Source organism: Pseudochaenichthys georgianus, chromosome 23, assembly GCF_902827115.2.
Source record: "Pseudochaenichthys georgianus chromosome 23, fPseGeo1.2, whole genome shotgun sequence".
Lineage (NCBI taxonomy): Eukaryota > Metazoa > Chordata > Actinopteri > Perciformes > Channichthyidae > Pseudochaenichthys > Pseudochaenichthys georgianus.
Window position 1 is genome coordinate 13080055 of NC_047525.1, and position 14343 is coordinate 13094397.

The 14343-nt window shown below is 43.4% G+C and overlaps 1 protein-coding gene across 3 annotated transcripts in view; it reads left to right on the forward strand.

Moving 5' to 3' along the window:
- btbd11a (BTB (POZ) domain containing 11a) overlaps positions 1–14343 on the forward strand; it is a 188718-nt gene that overhangs the window by 157616 nt on the left and 16759 nt on the right. For all 3 annotated transcript variants that reach the window (XM_034075211.2, XM_034075214.2, XM_034075213.2), the window contains exons 4-6: positions 2187–2339; positions 3686–3851; positions 12083–12172. In XM_034075211.2, the coding sequence (XP_033931102.1) occupies positions 2187–2339; positions 3686–3851; positions 12083–12172 (409 nt within the window). The remainder of the gene's footprint in view (positions 1–2186; positions 2340–3685; positions 3852–12082; positions 12173–14343) is intronic.

Here is a 14343-nt window from a genome sequence, read left to right on the forward strand (position 1 = left end):
AAGGTAGTGATATAATCTGTATTTTGGCCCAGACTTTTGCTTCCAAGGAGGGATTTCTGCACTGGCAGCTCTGGGTGTTGGTTGTCACTGCAGGCCTGCCGTCTGAATCATTGGATGAAATTCCCCTCCCTCTTTTTCAACAGCCAGATATGTCTTGTTGGGGAGGCAAACATCAGTTAAAGCATAAGCTCTGAGCAAAGGGAGGAGGTCTGCACATTAGTCAGCCAACTGCTAAACACCAGCAGAGACCTTTCTTTTTTTTAAATCCTTGCCAGAGTTCACATTTCCTGGCAGACTGTAGGTGTAGAGACGAGGATAGCTTTGGTGGTGGAATCTGATTCACACAAAAGTCAAACACAGTGTGTCAATATATAAAAGCTGCTGTCTTGATTAAACATGTGCTCACAGTAAACCACAGAAGTCTGTGCTTCTGTTCAAGAAATGTTAGAAATGGTAGTTGCCAAAGGGCCATGAAGGAATAACTCTCTACAGGGACCTTTACCGATGGGTTCCTAATATAATTGAACTGACTGTGAACATGAGATTGGACAATTTAATTGAAGGTTTGTAAGGTTTCCTAATGTGCATCTGCTTCGTGGTTTTAAAAGCCCAAAAGGAACATTAGTCTTATTACATTTAAACTGAGATCTGGTGAGTCAGAGTTACTCTTCATTTCATTTCAAACCTTTCTTTAACCAGGTAGGTCCCATTGAGATCATTGATCTCTTTTTCAAGAGACAACATAAAACAATAAAGGACGTCATATAGCATATTTACAGGGCTACATTTACATACCTATCGACATTTACAAGTACCAACAGTATTTCACCTATCCGAGCTTTAAAAACATGCAAAATCAAATCATGTTTTATTTATATAGCACATTTTTAAAACGATTTTTGGTCGAGCCAAAGTGCTGTACATACAATAAAAGCACTTTACAATAAAAACACTTTACAACAAATACAACAGCACAAATAAAAAATCACACACAGGGAAATGTCAGGAGTCGCAATGGAGCCAAATTGCTCAGTTTTAATTATTTTTGAAGACTGTTCCAAGCAAGAGGAGCTGCGCACATAAAAGCTTTCGTACCTAAGTCAGTCCTTGCACTTGGCACATGTAACAAGACCACATCATGTGATCTCAGGCAATAGCTACCTGCAACTCTCTGTGTGATCAGAGAGCAGACATCAGATGGGAGTTTACCAAACATGGCTTTATATATGAACATGTACCAATGACTGAGCCCCGTACAGTAGGTGAAGGCAAACCTGCCCTGGCATACAGCTGCACTATAATGAATGTTCCCTGTAAACTACTGTAAGTGCATGTGCTTCTAAATGTATCCTGAACAGTTGAGTTCACAGGGTCAGAGTAATAATGGTTGAGTACAAAAAGGAACAACGTCAAGCTAGTGAAAGTGTTCTTTTTATCTATATACAACCTGCTTTAATAATAGGGACTTCCAAAGGCCTTTATAAGCCATATATACCAAAGACGTTCCTTTTGTCATCACTTCACTTATACAGATGTAAAGGATTGACTGAAGGTACACTGCCAGCAGATGGACTTCAATAACTCAGATCTATGAACTCCATCAAGTCCAGTAAAACAGTTTGTTGTCTTTGTTTTGTTAAAGAAAACGTATGTTCTCATGGATTGTGGGGGCGGATTTAGTCTACCTTTTGATAAGGATAGCTATTTCATAATGCTAAGTTAACTGATTAATAGTGATGAACTGACGTTAAATGTCTGATGAATGACTGACCTGAATGTCGCTGCTGTTGCTCTGTGGGGGGAAAAGATGAATATCAGACAGAACAAATAAAGAGAGAAAAAGACGAGGTGATTTGCGACACACACACATTCTGGAAGTAAATTATGAAAGAAGGACATGTCAGCCAGGCAAGAAGACCCATTACTGATTTTGATTAAAGAAGGTAATATCTAGGTTGAGGGCGGTTGCAGCATCCATATCTCTTTCTCTTCTGGACGTGGTGAGTTATTATAGTAAGTAACAGATAAATCCCTTTATCTCAATAGTTTAAAGTAATTTTTTGTATCCTTAAATCCAGTTTTATTTCTCATTTTCCATCAGATGCATAAAAGGCTTATCTGGGATGCACAAGCAAAGAATGTATGTAAGATTTGCACATTTGAACACACTTTTGTTTCCCCCTCAGGCCGTTCCTGGTGCTGCCTCCCCTGATGGAGTGGATCCGGGTGGCGGTCGCTCACACGGAGCATCGAAGAAGCTTCTCTGTGGACAGCGACGATGTGAGGCAGGCCGCCAGGCTGCTGCTGCCCGGTGTTGACTGTGAACCCAGACAAATAAAGTAAGAATATTATGCTGTCTGGAGCTGGACTTTAGCACCACACACACTGACACTCAAACCCAGCACCAGACAATTTGTACGCTGCTATGGACAGTCTTGGACTAATGCACATTTCTCAAAGTTATTGAAGTGACTGTTATTTTGTATATATTGATTGTTCTGCTTTTATTTATATCTAAATATCTATACATGTGTCTGTAGATTGTGTATATATATATATATATAGGTATATACATATTTGTTATATTCGGGATTGTGGAAAACGGTATTTCGATCTCTCTGTCTGTACCATAGGTCTGTACACACAAACTGAAAGATTGACAATAAAGTTGACTTTGAGTTTGACTAAAACCTAGGCAACAGAGCAGGCAGGCAGCTGATTGGCTGTAAGCTCTGGGAGCAGGAAGGACAAACGAGGCAGATCGTGACTCTGGGATAAATCTTCTCTCTGCATGCTTGTCTCTCCTCCTTTTCTCCTTCACACGGCCCAGCAGTCACAAAGCCTTGCACAATGTTTGTCGGTGACGTTGTTTCTGTGTCAGTGGGTTAAGAGTCAAATGTCAAATACTCACCAAGAAATAATAAATGATACGGTTAGAGGTGTGAATTGCCAATTAACATCACTTTACATATGTCAGGTATAATTGTCTCGTAACATTTGACAAACATGATGAAACGGCTCCTCTGTGACCCAGTGACAACATCAGCAGTGACAGCTGCTCACAGCTCGGATTAAGAGGCTTCAGGGGAGGCAGGAATGAGTCATGAGTCAAAAGCCTTTCCTGGAGAAAAGCTACTTTAGGAATGAAGGGAAGTAGATAGATAGAAAATGTGCAAAGAGCTCAATACTTGAATTATACTCGAACATCCCAGTGCAGTTATTATTATAAATCCTGTTTCTGTCGCTTCACCTAGTGACCTTTTTGTTGATTGTTGTAATTTCTCCATTTGTTTAGTGCGTCTGCTTTAAAGCCTTGCCTTTGTAAAAGTAGAATTCTAATGGGAATAATAAATGTATAAAGCATCAGTTGACCTAAACACAATTTCTCATGTTTTTCTAACAGAGTCTGGCCAGGGCTGGAAGAAGTACATAAATATTTTACTACCACAGTGTAGAAGAACTCTGTTACAAGTAAAAGTCCTGCATTCAGAAGCAAGTACTTAGCAAAAGTATGAAAGTATTTGCATCAAAATATACCTAAATCACTAAAGATAAAATCATATTAAGTTTATTTAATGATATATTGATTGCACGGCAAACTACTGCTGTGCAAAAAGTGTTTAAACTTAAAAGATGAGGTTTAGCTACAAGTGTTCCCAGTCACTCAGTCATTTTTCCTCTGCAGAGCGGAGGATTGTTTCTGTGCCACCAGGAAGCTGGACGCCGCCTCCACAGAGGCCAAGTTCCTGCAGGACCTGGGCTTCAGGATGCTCAACTGCGGACGGACGGACCTAGTGAAGCAGGCCGTGAACCTGCTGGGTCCGGATGGCCTCAACAGCATGAGCGAACAGGTCGGGAACACTTAACAACACAGAGCTACATCATTAACATCACACACCTACACAGCAGAGGAGCGGAGATATAAACCAAAATGGATTTTTAAGTATTACCTGGCCGTCCATCCCAGCGCAAACAGATGCTTGGCTCATGCAATGTTCTAAAGGTGTATGGCATGATACAACACACAAATACAACATCTGCATATTTGCTAAAGTCATAATTCGTCATTACTCAGTGAAGATAAAACCTGCTTAATATCCTAACTATGAACTAAACCCAACATTTAAATGAGTGTCAGCATTTCTAACGTCCATTAAAGAAACCCCATAAATACATAATGAGAAGGGCACATTTTAAAAGTGAAAATCTTGCTAAGGCATAAAGCCCTAATGCGAAATGTTGATTTGGTTTGCTCCATCATTAAAAACCCAAAGATAGTTTGTTTATCACCACATAAAAGCAGCAAATGCTCACAATTAAAATTCTGCAAGTAATCATCATTTGGCAGTTTTGCATTTAAAATGACACAAGCTTAATGGTTTAATCGTAAAATAGTCTTTCACGATTACTAACATCTTGCGGTATGAATCAAACAAAGAGGTTTTTCACAAAGACTTATAGTAGTTGTTGTTAAATCCTGACTGTTTATCCAACAAATGGAGAGGAAAGGCTGCTCTCATGGTCCATGTGTACCTGATACCAGAGGTGGGAGTAAGTCCTACATGTGCAAGTCATGAGCAAGTCCCAAGTCTTAACCTACAAGTCTCTAGCAAGTCCCAAGTCACTGTGGTGAGAGTCAAGCAAGTCAAGTCAAGTCATTGCATTGCTCAGGTCAAGCAAGTCACAAGTCAAGTCATACGAAATTCTGATGAATAACCCCAGTTTCCGCATTTAAATCAGTTAAAATATTGTGGTTATGAAAAGTTTAGTTTTATTTTCAACATAAACAGCAATGGAGAGTGGGGCGCTGAAATGATAAGTTCTAAAAGTTCTAAAAGGGCTCTAAAGTGATAACAGGAGTAGGCTACAACAACACACATATTTTACATCAACTATTAAGCCTCCTGCCCTGGCTCCCCCTCAGCAGGGTCACAGCATTTCCCCTGTCTAAGGTGCTCCCATATGACACTGTCTCTTTGTTTTCCTAACTGTGTCTGTGCACAAATAAATATTGCATCAAAGCCAATACAACCGAATAGTGTATGTACCGGGCGCATGATATGTGTGTGTGCAGACAGTGCGTCATTAAGATTAAACAAATTTCTTTCATTTGGGAACACCCACATATACATATGGAGTTGGCCAGATGTGTGTAAATTACTGATCATGGTAATGCCGTTCTCGGACACACACAAACACACCGAACACACACACACTGAGCAGAGCACAAACACACACACATATCATGCACCTTAGCGACCGGACATCTCCTTCATAAAACTATAGGTTACTTACGTAACCCCAGTGTCAGAGTAACATGAAGTGAGATGTCTCACTATGGGATGCGCTTCATCGCGGAGCAAACAGAAGCATACATCTCATTACGCCAATCCTGATTGGCTGGTGATCTTGACGTCAGCGTCAGGGGAAATCACCCCCTATAAGTAGCCTGCGCCACGACGCATGCGTCATTCAAAATAAGCACCTCTTCTCGCTTCACCATAGCAAGGAGGGCCGTCTGGTGAGACATCTCACTTCATATTACTCTGAGACTGGGGTTACGTAAGTAACCTATAGTTCTCATTCATAACACTCCGTTCAATGTCTCACTATGGGATATTGTAGCTCCCGTATTGCCAGACGAGCTTATCTCGAAGATCACTGATCAACCAGAATTTAACAGGTGGAGTCCCGACTCAACAAGGTGCCCAGCACTGCTCGGGCCACGCTTGGAGCGGAGACGTCTAGCCTGTAAAAGCGGACAAAAGTGAGCGGCGAAGACCAGCTTGCCGCTGCACAGATGTCTTGGATGGAAACACCCTTGAACAAAGCCCAGGATGTAGCCAGGCCCCGAGTCGAGTGAGCCCGCAGACCCGAAGGTGCTTGCAAATTCTGACTCGTATAGGCCAAAGCAATTGCCTCCACGATCCAGTGGGAGAGCCGTTGCTTAGTAACAGGCTTACCCTTGTGAGGATTAGCCCAGGACACGAAGAGTTGGTCATTAAGACGAAGCTCTTTTGATCCGTCCATATATGTGTGTAAACCCCGGACTGGACACAACAGATCCTGCTGCTGCTCCCCGGAGGAAATGCCTCAATGTCAATTGGGGTACACGAACCAACCACCTTTGGTGTAAAGGCAGGGTTGGGCTTCAACAACACTCTCGTTTGCCCTGGGGCGAACTGAGTGCATGAGGGATGTACAGACAGTGCATGAATATCACTGACCCGCTTGGCGGATGCCAGGGCCAGTAACAGCACTGTCTTGAGTGACAGATGTTTCATGTCAGCTCCTTCCAGGGGTTCAAATGGGGTCATTCTGAGCCCATTTAAAACCACTGCCAGGTCCCATAAGGGCACCAGCGACCTGGAAACAGACAGACCAAAGGATGTTGGCTAGCCGTCTTACCCTCAAAGCCCACATGGCATGCAGCAATAGCAGCCAGGTACACCTTGATCGTGGAGAAAGCTCTGTGTTTATCGATCAAGTCCTGTAGAAATGATAAAATCACCCCGACAGGACATTGAAAAGAGATGTGTCCTTCTTGAAGGCACCACTCCTCAAACACCCTCCACTTACAGTCGTAAAGAGACCTGGTGGAGGAAGCTCTCGCACTCTGAATAGTGTTCATCACCTTCTGAGGGAGTTTAAACAGTGCGTTTAAATCGTGCATTAAAGAGAACAGCTGTCATTGAGCATTTTTTCTTTATGCGAACAGACTTAACGCGGCTCCGCCGTAACGCACCCACAGCGGACTCCCGATCCTTGGATGTGGAGTCCAGTCTGCATAGAGTGGTGCACCTCTGGACAGTAGTTCTGTCCCTAGGTGCATAACACCCGGTACCTGTGTCGCTCTCAAAGAGAGGAGACGTCTGCCGCTCCAAGGGATCAGTTTGTGTGCCAGTGTGTGTGACTGGAGACAACGCAACCTCCCTTGGCAGTTCATACAAGATATCGTGTTGTCTGTCCTCACGAGGACATGGTGTCCTCTGAGAGAAGGCAGGAAGCGTTTTAGGGTGGGGAACACCGCTAAAAGCTCCGGGTAGTTTACATGTGCCCACTGGAGGTCTCTGCTCTAGGGACCTCTCACCGGGCGACCTTCGTAAATACCCTATCAGCCTGTCTGACATGCGTCCGTGGTGACCACCTTCCGTGAAAGGACAGCACCCTTAGGCGCGTCCCGCACTAGAAAAGTCGGGTGTAGTGCCACTACGCATTACATAATAACCAATACTCTCCGCACGCCGTGGCGCGCGGGGTTTAGTTTTATTATGAGACCCATGTTGAGCGGGTGCTTTACGAGGACATTTGTCTGCGTAATCTGACTCTGCTCGGTGGGCATTATAGATAAAACCCTTCAGAATATGGGTTGACTCTCTCTGGGCTTGTGAAAACAGATAAAGTGTAACTGTTTTGAGAAGCCCAGGCAGATGTCGTGAGTATCTCCTGCTGTATGCTCCTTAGAGCCAGCTGATATGTCACGCTTACGACCCCAGCCGGCACTGCGCATGCGCGTGACGATGGTGCCTTCACAGACCCGTCAGTAATCCGCCTTTTGAGAGATGCCGTAGCTGCTCTCAGAAGGGGAACAATTGACGGGCTGTTTATTGGTTTTATTGATTTTCTTTTCATTTTTTTTAGCTGCGCCGTGGGCCTGAAGCCTGGGTGCGTCAGCGGCAAATGTTTTATAACAAAAGAATCAATCAACGTGTGACATGTGTTTGTGCGGACTTGAGGATGGTGTTTAGGCATCTCTCGAGGCAGCGGGAACACATTCAGAGCCGGGGAATGAACTTCCAGCTCTGTCACAGAGGGGAGAAGGAGGGGCTGTCACGCCGCTCGCTTCTTCTTCCTCCTCGACTGCTGGCCGAAATTCTGGGTTGGCTGCGCCTGAGCTGCAGCCGGAACCGGAGATTTTCAAGGCCAACTTGCCCTTGTCTCCAGCCTGGGCTGGGGACTCGGGGTGGGCTGCGACCTCTGCTTGTCCGGTGCTTTAAACCGAGCAGAGTTCGAGACGGCTTGGGTGAAGGACTGCTGCTGCGAAGGCAGCGGCTGGACCCTTCGAGGGAGGCAGAGGTGGAGTGCCTCGTCCTCCTTCTTCTTCGTCTCACACCTCCTTTGCATGGAAGCGAGAGCGGAGCCGAAAATTCCCTCGGGAACGATGGGCATATCCAGCACATCCTCCTTTTCCCGGTCTGGGAGGTTGGTGAGGTTGAGCCATCTTGCTCTTTCCTGCACCACCATGATCCCCATTACCTTGCCCGTGGCCTGGACGGGCGCAGCGCTGGACACGGAGGCAAATGTCCGTGACCGCTGCCATCTCGTCCAGAGTGGCTGCTCCCGGGCTACCCGACAGGTCCTCGCAGAGCTCCGCTTGGTAGGCGGTTAGCAGCGAGGACACGTTCAGGGCCCTGGCGGACAGCGCTGCAGCTTTGTAGGACTTTTCAGTCATTGTGGACTGAAAGCGGTCCGACTTTGCTGGCAGCGTGGGGTTCCTGCTCGGTGAGGGGCCCACCTTCTCCCGAAGGTGGGCCGCCACCAGCGGTTCCATGGGCGGTATGCGGAGCAGGCCGAGCTTCTCCATTCTGTCGCAGTCTAGGGAGGAGGCACCCTGGATTGGGACCTTGTTGCTGAAGGGCCGGTCTCTCCACGAGACCGACACTTCATCCAACATTTCCGGGAAGACCGGAAGGAGTTGCCTCTTTTTGCCCGCTGCTTGGGGAAGATGTTTTCCCTCGTAGCGGGACCTGGAGGTCTCCTTGGCCATTTCAGGCCACGGGACGTTGAGTCTGGCCGCAGCGCGTTTGCACACGGCCTGCAGGTCCATGCTCAGACCGGGCGAAGCTGGTTTGCTATTGTCCGGGAGAGCAGCCCTCGCTCCAGGCTTTGCAGCCTGGGCCGATGACATGAAGGTCTTCTTGTTCATCCGACTCGGACAGGAGGAACGCCAGGGCGTCCTCCTCGTAGTCCAGCTCGAGGACATCCTCCGCGGGTGAGACCATGGTGAGGTCTAACCGGGAGCCCCAGCCTGCCAGGGCGCGGGATTCCGGTTCTGTGGCCATCGCGGATAATGAGCCCCAGACCGACACGGAGAGGGGTTCACTCTCTGTGGTGGACGCCCCCGTGTCTTGACTGCCGGCCGGCGGGTCCATGGACATGGGGGGGTCCTGTTCCGACAGGCTAGCTTGTCGTGCTAACCGTCGGCGGAGGCTCTTAACGGTGAAGCGGACACAATGTCCGCATGAGCCGGGGTTGTCGATAGCGCCTCGGGCGTATTCCATCCCGAGGCAGCCCTTTAGGGGCTCCGTACAATACAAAAACAAATGCAAATATTTAATTTTTAAAAAGTAAAGTCCTTTCTAATCATCTGTCTCAAGTCATGAATACCAAGTCAAAGTCAAGTCTTTTATCAATGTTAGTCAAGCAAGTCTCAAGTCCAAAAATATGCGACTCGTCTGACTCGAGTCAAGTCATGTGACTCGAGTCCCCCACCTCTGCCTGATACTGCAACACTTTTCCCAGACTGGGTTTAATTCCACCTTCGGGTCGATATTCAGTCTTACTGCATTCACGTGTTAATGGCATTTGGGATTTTCTACCTAATGGAAATATTGGTTATTCCTCGGGCTGTTAAGTGGAAGCTTATAGTGCAATCTGATTTTCTGTGGTGAGAAAGCCATTGCTTGTTTGAGTTCATTTAAGAAGCTCTTTCTACTCAGATACCCATATAAAGAATGGATGTGTGGACGGAGGCCCTTACCTCCATTTTGGTCTCTCGGCAGGTTGATTCATTTCACATTCAGTCAGATTGTTTCACTGTTTTCAGTATTAACAGGTCCTTTTGAGTTTAAGAAGTTGTTTTGACACTTTTCTCCCTCACTCCTTAAATAAATAACAAACTGTGGTGACATACACGTTTTTGATTCACTTGTAAAAACCCAATAAATGGTGCAGTGGGCCAGGCAGCATTACATGGCAATAAAGTAAAAGCTGTGTTCTGCCATCACGGCTGAGAGGCATTTGAACTCATCACAATGATCACCAGGGTCCGACAAACATATCGCCCTTTAGCTGTCTGCTGATTAAGTGGATCGGCATCCAGGAAATATTTAAGAATGAATCACCACAAAGGGATACCAGTATTAAAGTGCTTCGCCGTGTTATGAGCGAGTCGTAAAAGGCCTTTGTTGAACATAATAGCCCAGATTTGGCTTATGATTGAAGGCTGTTTAATGGAAGCGTGCCCACTTTAAAACCGGTTTTGTTTCAGACCAGTACATCTGATAAATGGGTAAAACTCACCACCTGCCTTTTATAGAAAATGATTTTGTTATGTTTCACCTTGCAATAACACTTAAATGAGCCTTCACATAATGTCAGGCTCAAGCAGGTGTTGGGCATCGCCTTCACTTTGGATCCAGCCCTTTATATTCATGGTACTCTGCCCGATAATTTGACAGATAGAAATGGGATTTCCTTACTGAGAACTCTACCTATTATTGCAAATGTATAACAGTTTAATGTGGGAAGACGCAGCCCCCAAGCATAAAGCAATGGAGAGACAGGGTAGAAAACGTTATACAATAAAAGGATTACAGCAGGATTAAAGATAGAAACAGATAGTGCTGAAAGATGGTCACCATTAATACCAGAACTCTGGTCACACCTCTTTATTAATTAGTCTATTATTAATTTGATTAGAATTGTTCTATTCTCTTATTTAGTTCACTGTATTCTTATTATAAATGGGTTATTGTTAGGATAATATTGTGGTCAATGCATTGATGGTAAGAGAAGGGCAGTTTTTGAATTGTGACAATTGTGCTTGTATTTGATAGAAAATCATTATTACCAATAAGGTTGTACAGTATGTCCTAATAATGTACAGAATAGACATGCATTGATGTATCTAGGATACAACAAGTTTAATTGTACAAGCATCTCCTCATGTAGTTTGCACTATGTCTGTAACAAATAAAAAAGATCTTAATGCACTGTGTGCATATGGTGGAATTTAGAAATATAAAATATGATGTTAGGAGTGCAGCTTCTAAAATGTATTAGATCCACCAACAACTGCTACATAATTTCTGACATATTGCAAGGTAATTGGCATGGATTTGGATGTAAGGAATGAATACCGGGCATATTTTAGTGTGATTTTTAGTCTTGGGGCTGATTAGTATCCAGCAGTGAACATGCACATATGGCACTTCAAAGGTTCTCTTTAAAAACTATAGAGAACATTAAGAGAGATTTTTCCTGGTTACCTATAGAACGAACAAGCACAGCCGTTGGTGCGCTGCTAAAATATCTGCTAATAGTCTCTAAAGGGCTTCATGCTAAAATCCACATGTTTCATGTTCTAGAAAAGAGAAAAGACCAAAGACTCATGTGTGTTAGTTAAGTGTGATAATGAATCAACATGCTCAACTCCAGCAGCCGAGTACATTCAAATAATTAGCTGTTCATCCATAAAAAGAGCACTTGAACACTGTCATTTGGGAATGAACAGACAAAAAGCAAACAACCTTTTTCACAGAGAGAACATGTTATAAAACACTATATTTAGTTTGTTTTATATCTGCCAGTGTAAGTAGTGTAAGTAGTTATTGTAATTATACTATAACGAAATCTGTGGTCATTTTTAATTGGATGATAATTTCACCATGTCATAGTTAAAAAAAATTCTCCAAAAAAGTTAAATATTCTGGAGCTGTTTTGGATCCATCTTGATTACTATTTATGTATATAATTAATCTAATTTATGATGATCCAAACTCTGCTTAAATCTTCTGTTTTGGGCACTGTAATCCTCAATGAAGTCTTTGTGATTATGTGAAACAGATTTACTTTTTTCAAATATATATCTTTCATAATATAACTTTTGTTTACAACTGAGACTAATTCCCTGGAAATCTCTATTTTAGATTTTTAAGATTTAAAGAATGGCTCAATAAAGCTTGTTTACTATTTGGAAATTAAATAAATTCAGTTTGTGATTGGCTGCAAACAATCTGAAAGACACACCCTTCCTCTACAGAAGTACATTGTATAAATGAATCCCCCCCCCTCTCCACAGGGGATGACCCCCCTCATGTACGCCTGTGTCCGTGGTGACGAGGCCATGGTTCAGATGCTGCTGGACGCCGGCGCCGACATCAACAGTGAGGTCAGTGCTCACCAGATACCTTCAAAATGTCACATAAATTCCACATTTTTTGTTCTTGTCCAAAATGTTCATTTACATTTGTTGTGTGAAAACGATGAACCCACTTTGTGTTGCTCTCTCTCTCCCCCCTCTCTGTCGTCCCCCCCTTTCCTGTCGGCATGCTCCCCCTTCTCCTGGCAGCTTATTACACCAAGTGCACCGATAACAATAAAGGATAGAGTGAAAATAGTGGTGCAGGAATGAGTCCAAAAACCCAGAAATGAGTCAGCATTTTACGACTTCCGGTTCCAATTCTCGAAGTCAACTAGTTTTTGAACGTGTTTTTGTTGGATGCATGAAATCAGGTCTGTGGTAAATACAAGCTAAAGACATTTGTTTAGGTTTACTTTACACAACATAAAATGTCAGTCAATACACGACAGGTGTATTAAAAACAGCGGATGCTAACAAGTGACTAAATGAGACTACTTAACAACATCACGCCAAACATTAGCCGCCTTTAGCTTAGGGGCCGCAACGTAAAGTTATGTGACTGTCATGTAGTTTCTTTATAGCCTTTATAACATTAGCAATTTACTTCAAGTGAATGCATTGACTCTTAAAAAACTATAAATTGGTGTTAACATGTGGAGATTATCCTGTTGAACGATATGTGTAAGGATAATAAATAAATGTATGTTTGCCACAAAGCTTATTTTCTGCAATATTCTGAAATTGCATTGTCATAACGGAGCCCTTGCGATGTTAACTTCCAGGTCCTTACTGCACCACTCTATAATCCACTGATAGTCCCTCAGTGTACCAGTTACTTCATTACTTTTTACACTGTAAGCATTTAGTAGCTTTGAACCGCATCAATAATGCATTACTGCTGTACAAGTGTGTGCACTTAGTGTAACCTGCTACCAAACGAAGCATGACATTCATTACACTTGTGTTGAGCTCTGAGCATTCAAAGTAACAGTCAGGCTTTGTTAATATACATCCTGATTCTGTCTCCCTCTTTTTGTTTTGTTGTGATTTCTCCATTTGTTAAGTGGCTGTATTCAGTGCAGATGTGCTGACTCTAAAGCAAAGCGCTACCTGAGTCCATCTCATGGAATAAATATTTTAAGAATCAATTAACTTAATTACAATCAACACTTTTTTTCAAGGATGCTTAGCATGTGAAAGATTATTTTTGAAAGTCAATTTCAGTTGGAAAAGGTTTGCTATGTCTAGATGTGTTATATTAAAGAGCATTGTTATTTTCTAAACATGCTTCATTTGGTGTTTAGAGCAAAATAGCTGTAACCTGTGATTGGTGCCAAAGGAAGTCATTTCCACATTTTGTGGGCTAAAAAGCCTAAAAGGATAACAAAAAAACTCCACCACAACACCAACATTGTCCACAGACTTTATTCTCATAAGGTTTTGTGGGGATTTAGAAAATAATGGTGGTGGTAAAAAAATCAGGTGGGAGGTCACTGAGGTAAATTGGCGTAATACATTTTTTAAATCACCAATCACCTCAACTGTATCAAGGTGTTGACAGGATTCTTTAAACCTTGACAAAATGTCTCAATACGCCGCAGGGCAAGTGAGAAGCATCTTTCTGATTGTAATTCGGTGAACTGAGCCCTTGAGTGAATGAAATGAAGTTGCATAACACTGATTGAGCATTCCACTATGTAAAACCTTTTGTTGAAATACTTCTCTAGAGTCATGATATTTTGCAGTCTCGGTTTTATCATAAACTAATTCATAATTCATCAGCGTGAATAAAACAACACTAACAGTCCCACTGTTGTTTAGCATCAGCGCTCTGATGAGATGTGACATTACATTAAACGTCTTTTGAAACTAGGCCGTCCTCCTGGCTACATTTAGGAATCATTTCTGCAAATCACTCTGTGAATTGAATGGCTGTTTAGTTTTACTCCAATGCCGCTTTGTTCATGAGTCAGCACCGCCCGTCTCCACAGTGTTTTCAGTCTTTGCCAATGTTGTGTTCTCTCTCCAGTTTCATTCCCCTTTGAAATGAAACACTTCAGCTCAGCAGATAGTGTGGTCAGTGAGTTATAACTAGGAAAATATTCACTTAAGGGTTAGGATAGAGATGTAGAAGCTCAACTTTTCTGTGAAACTCAAAAGGGGAATTCTCCCTGTGCCACCCTGCCCTTCTTTGCTTA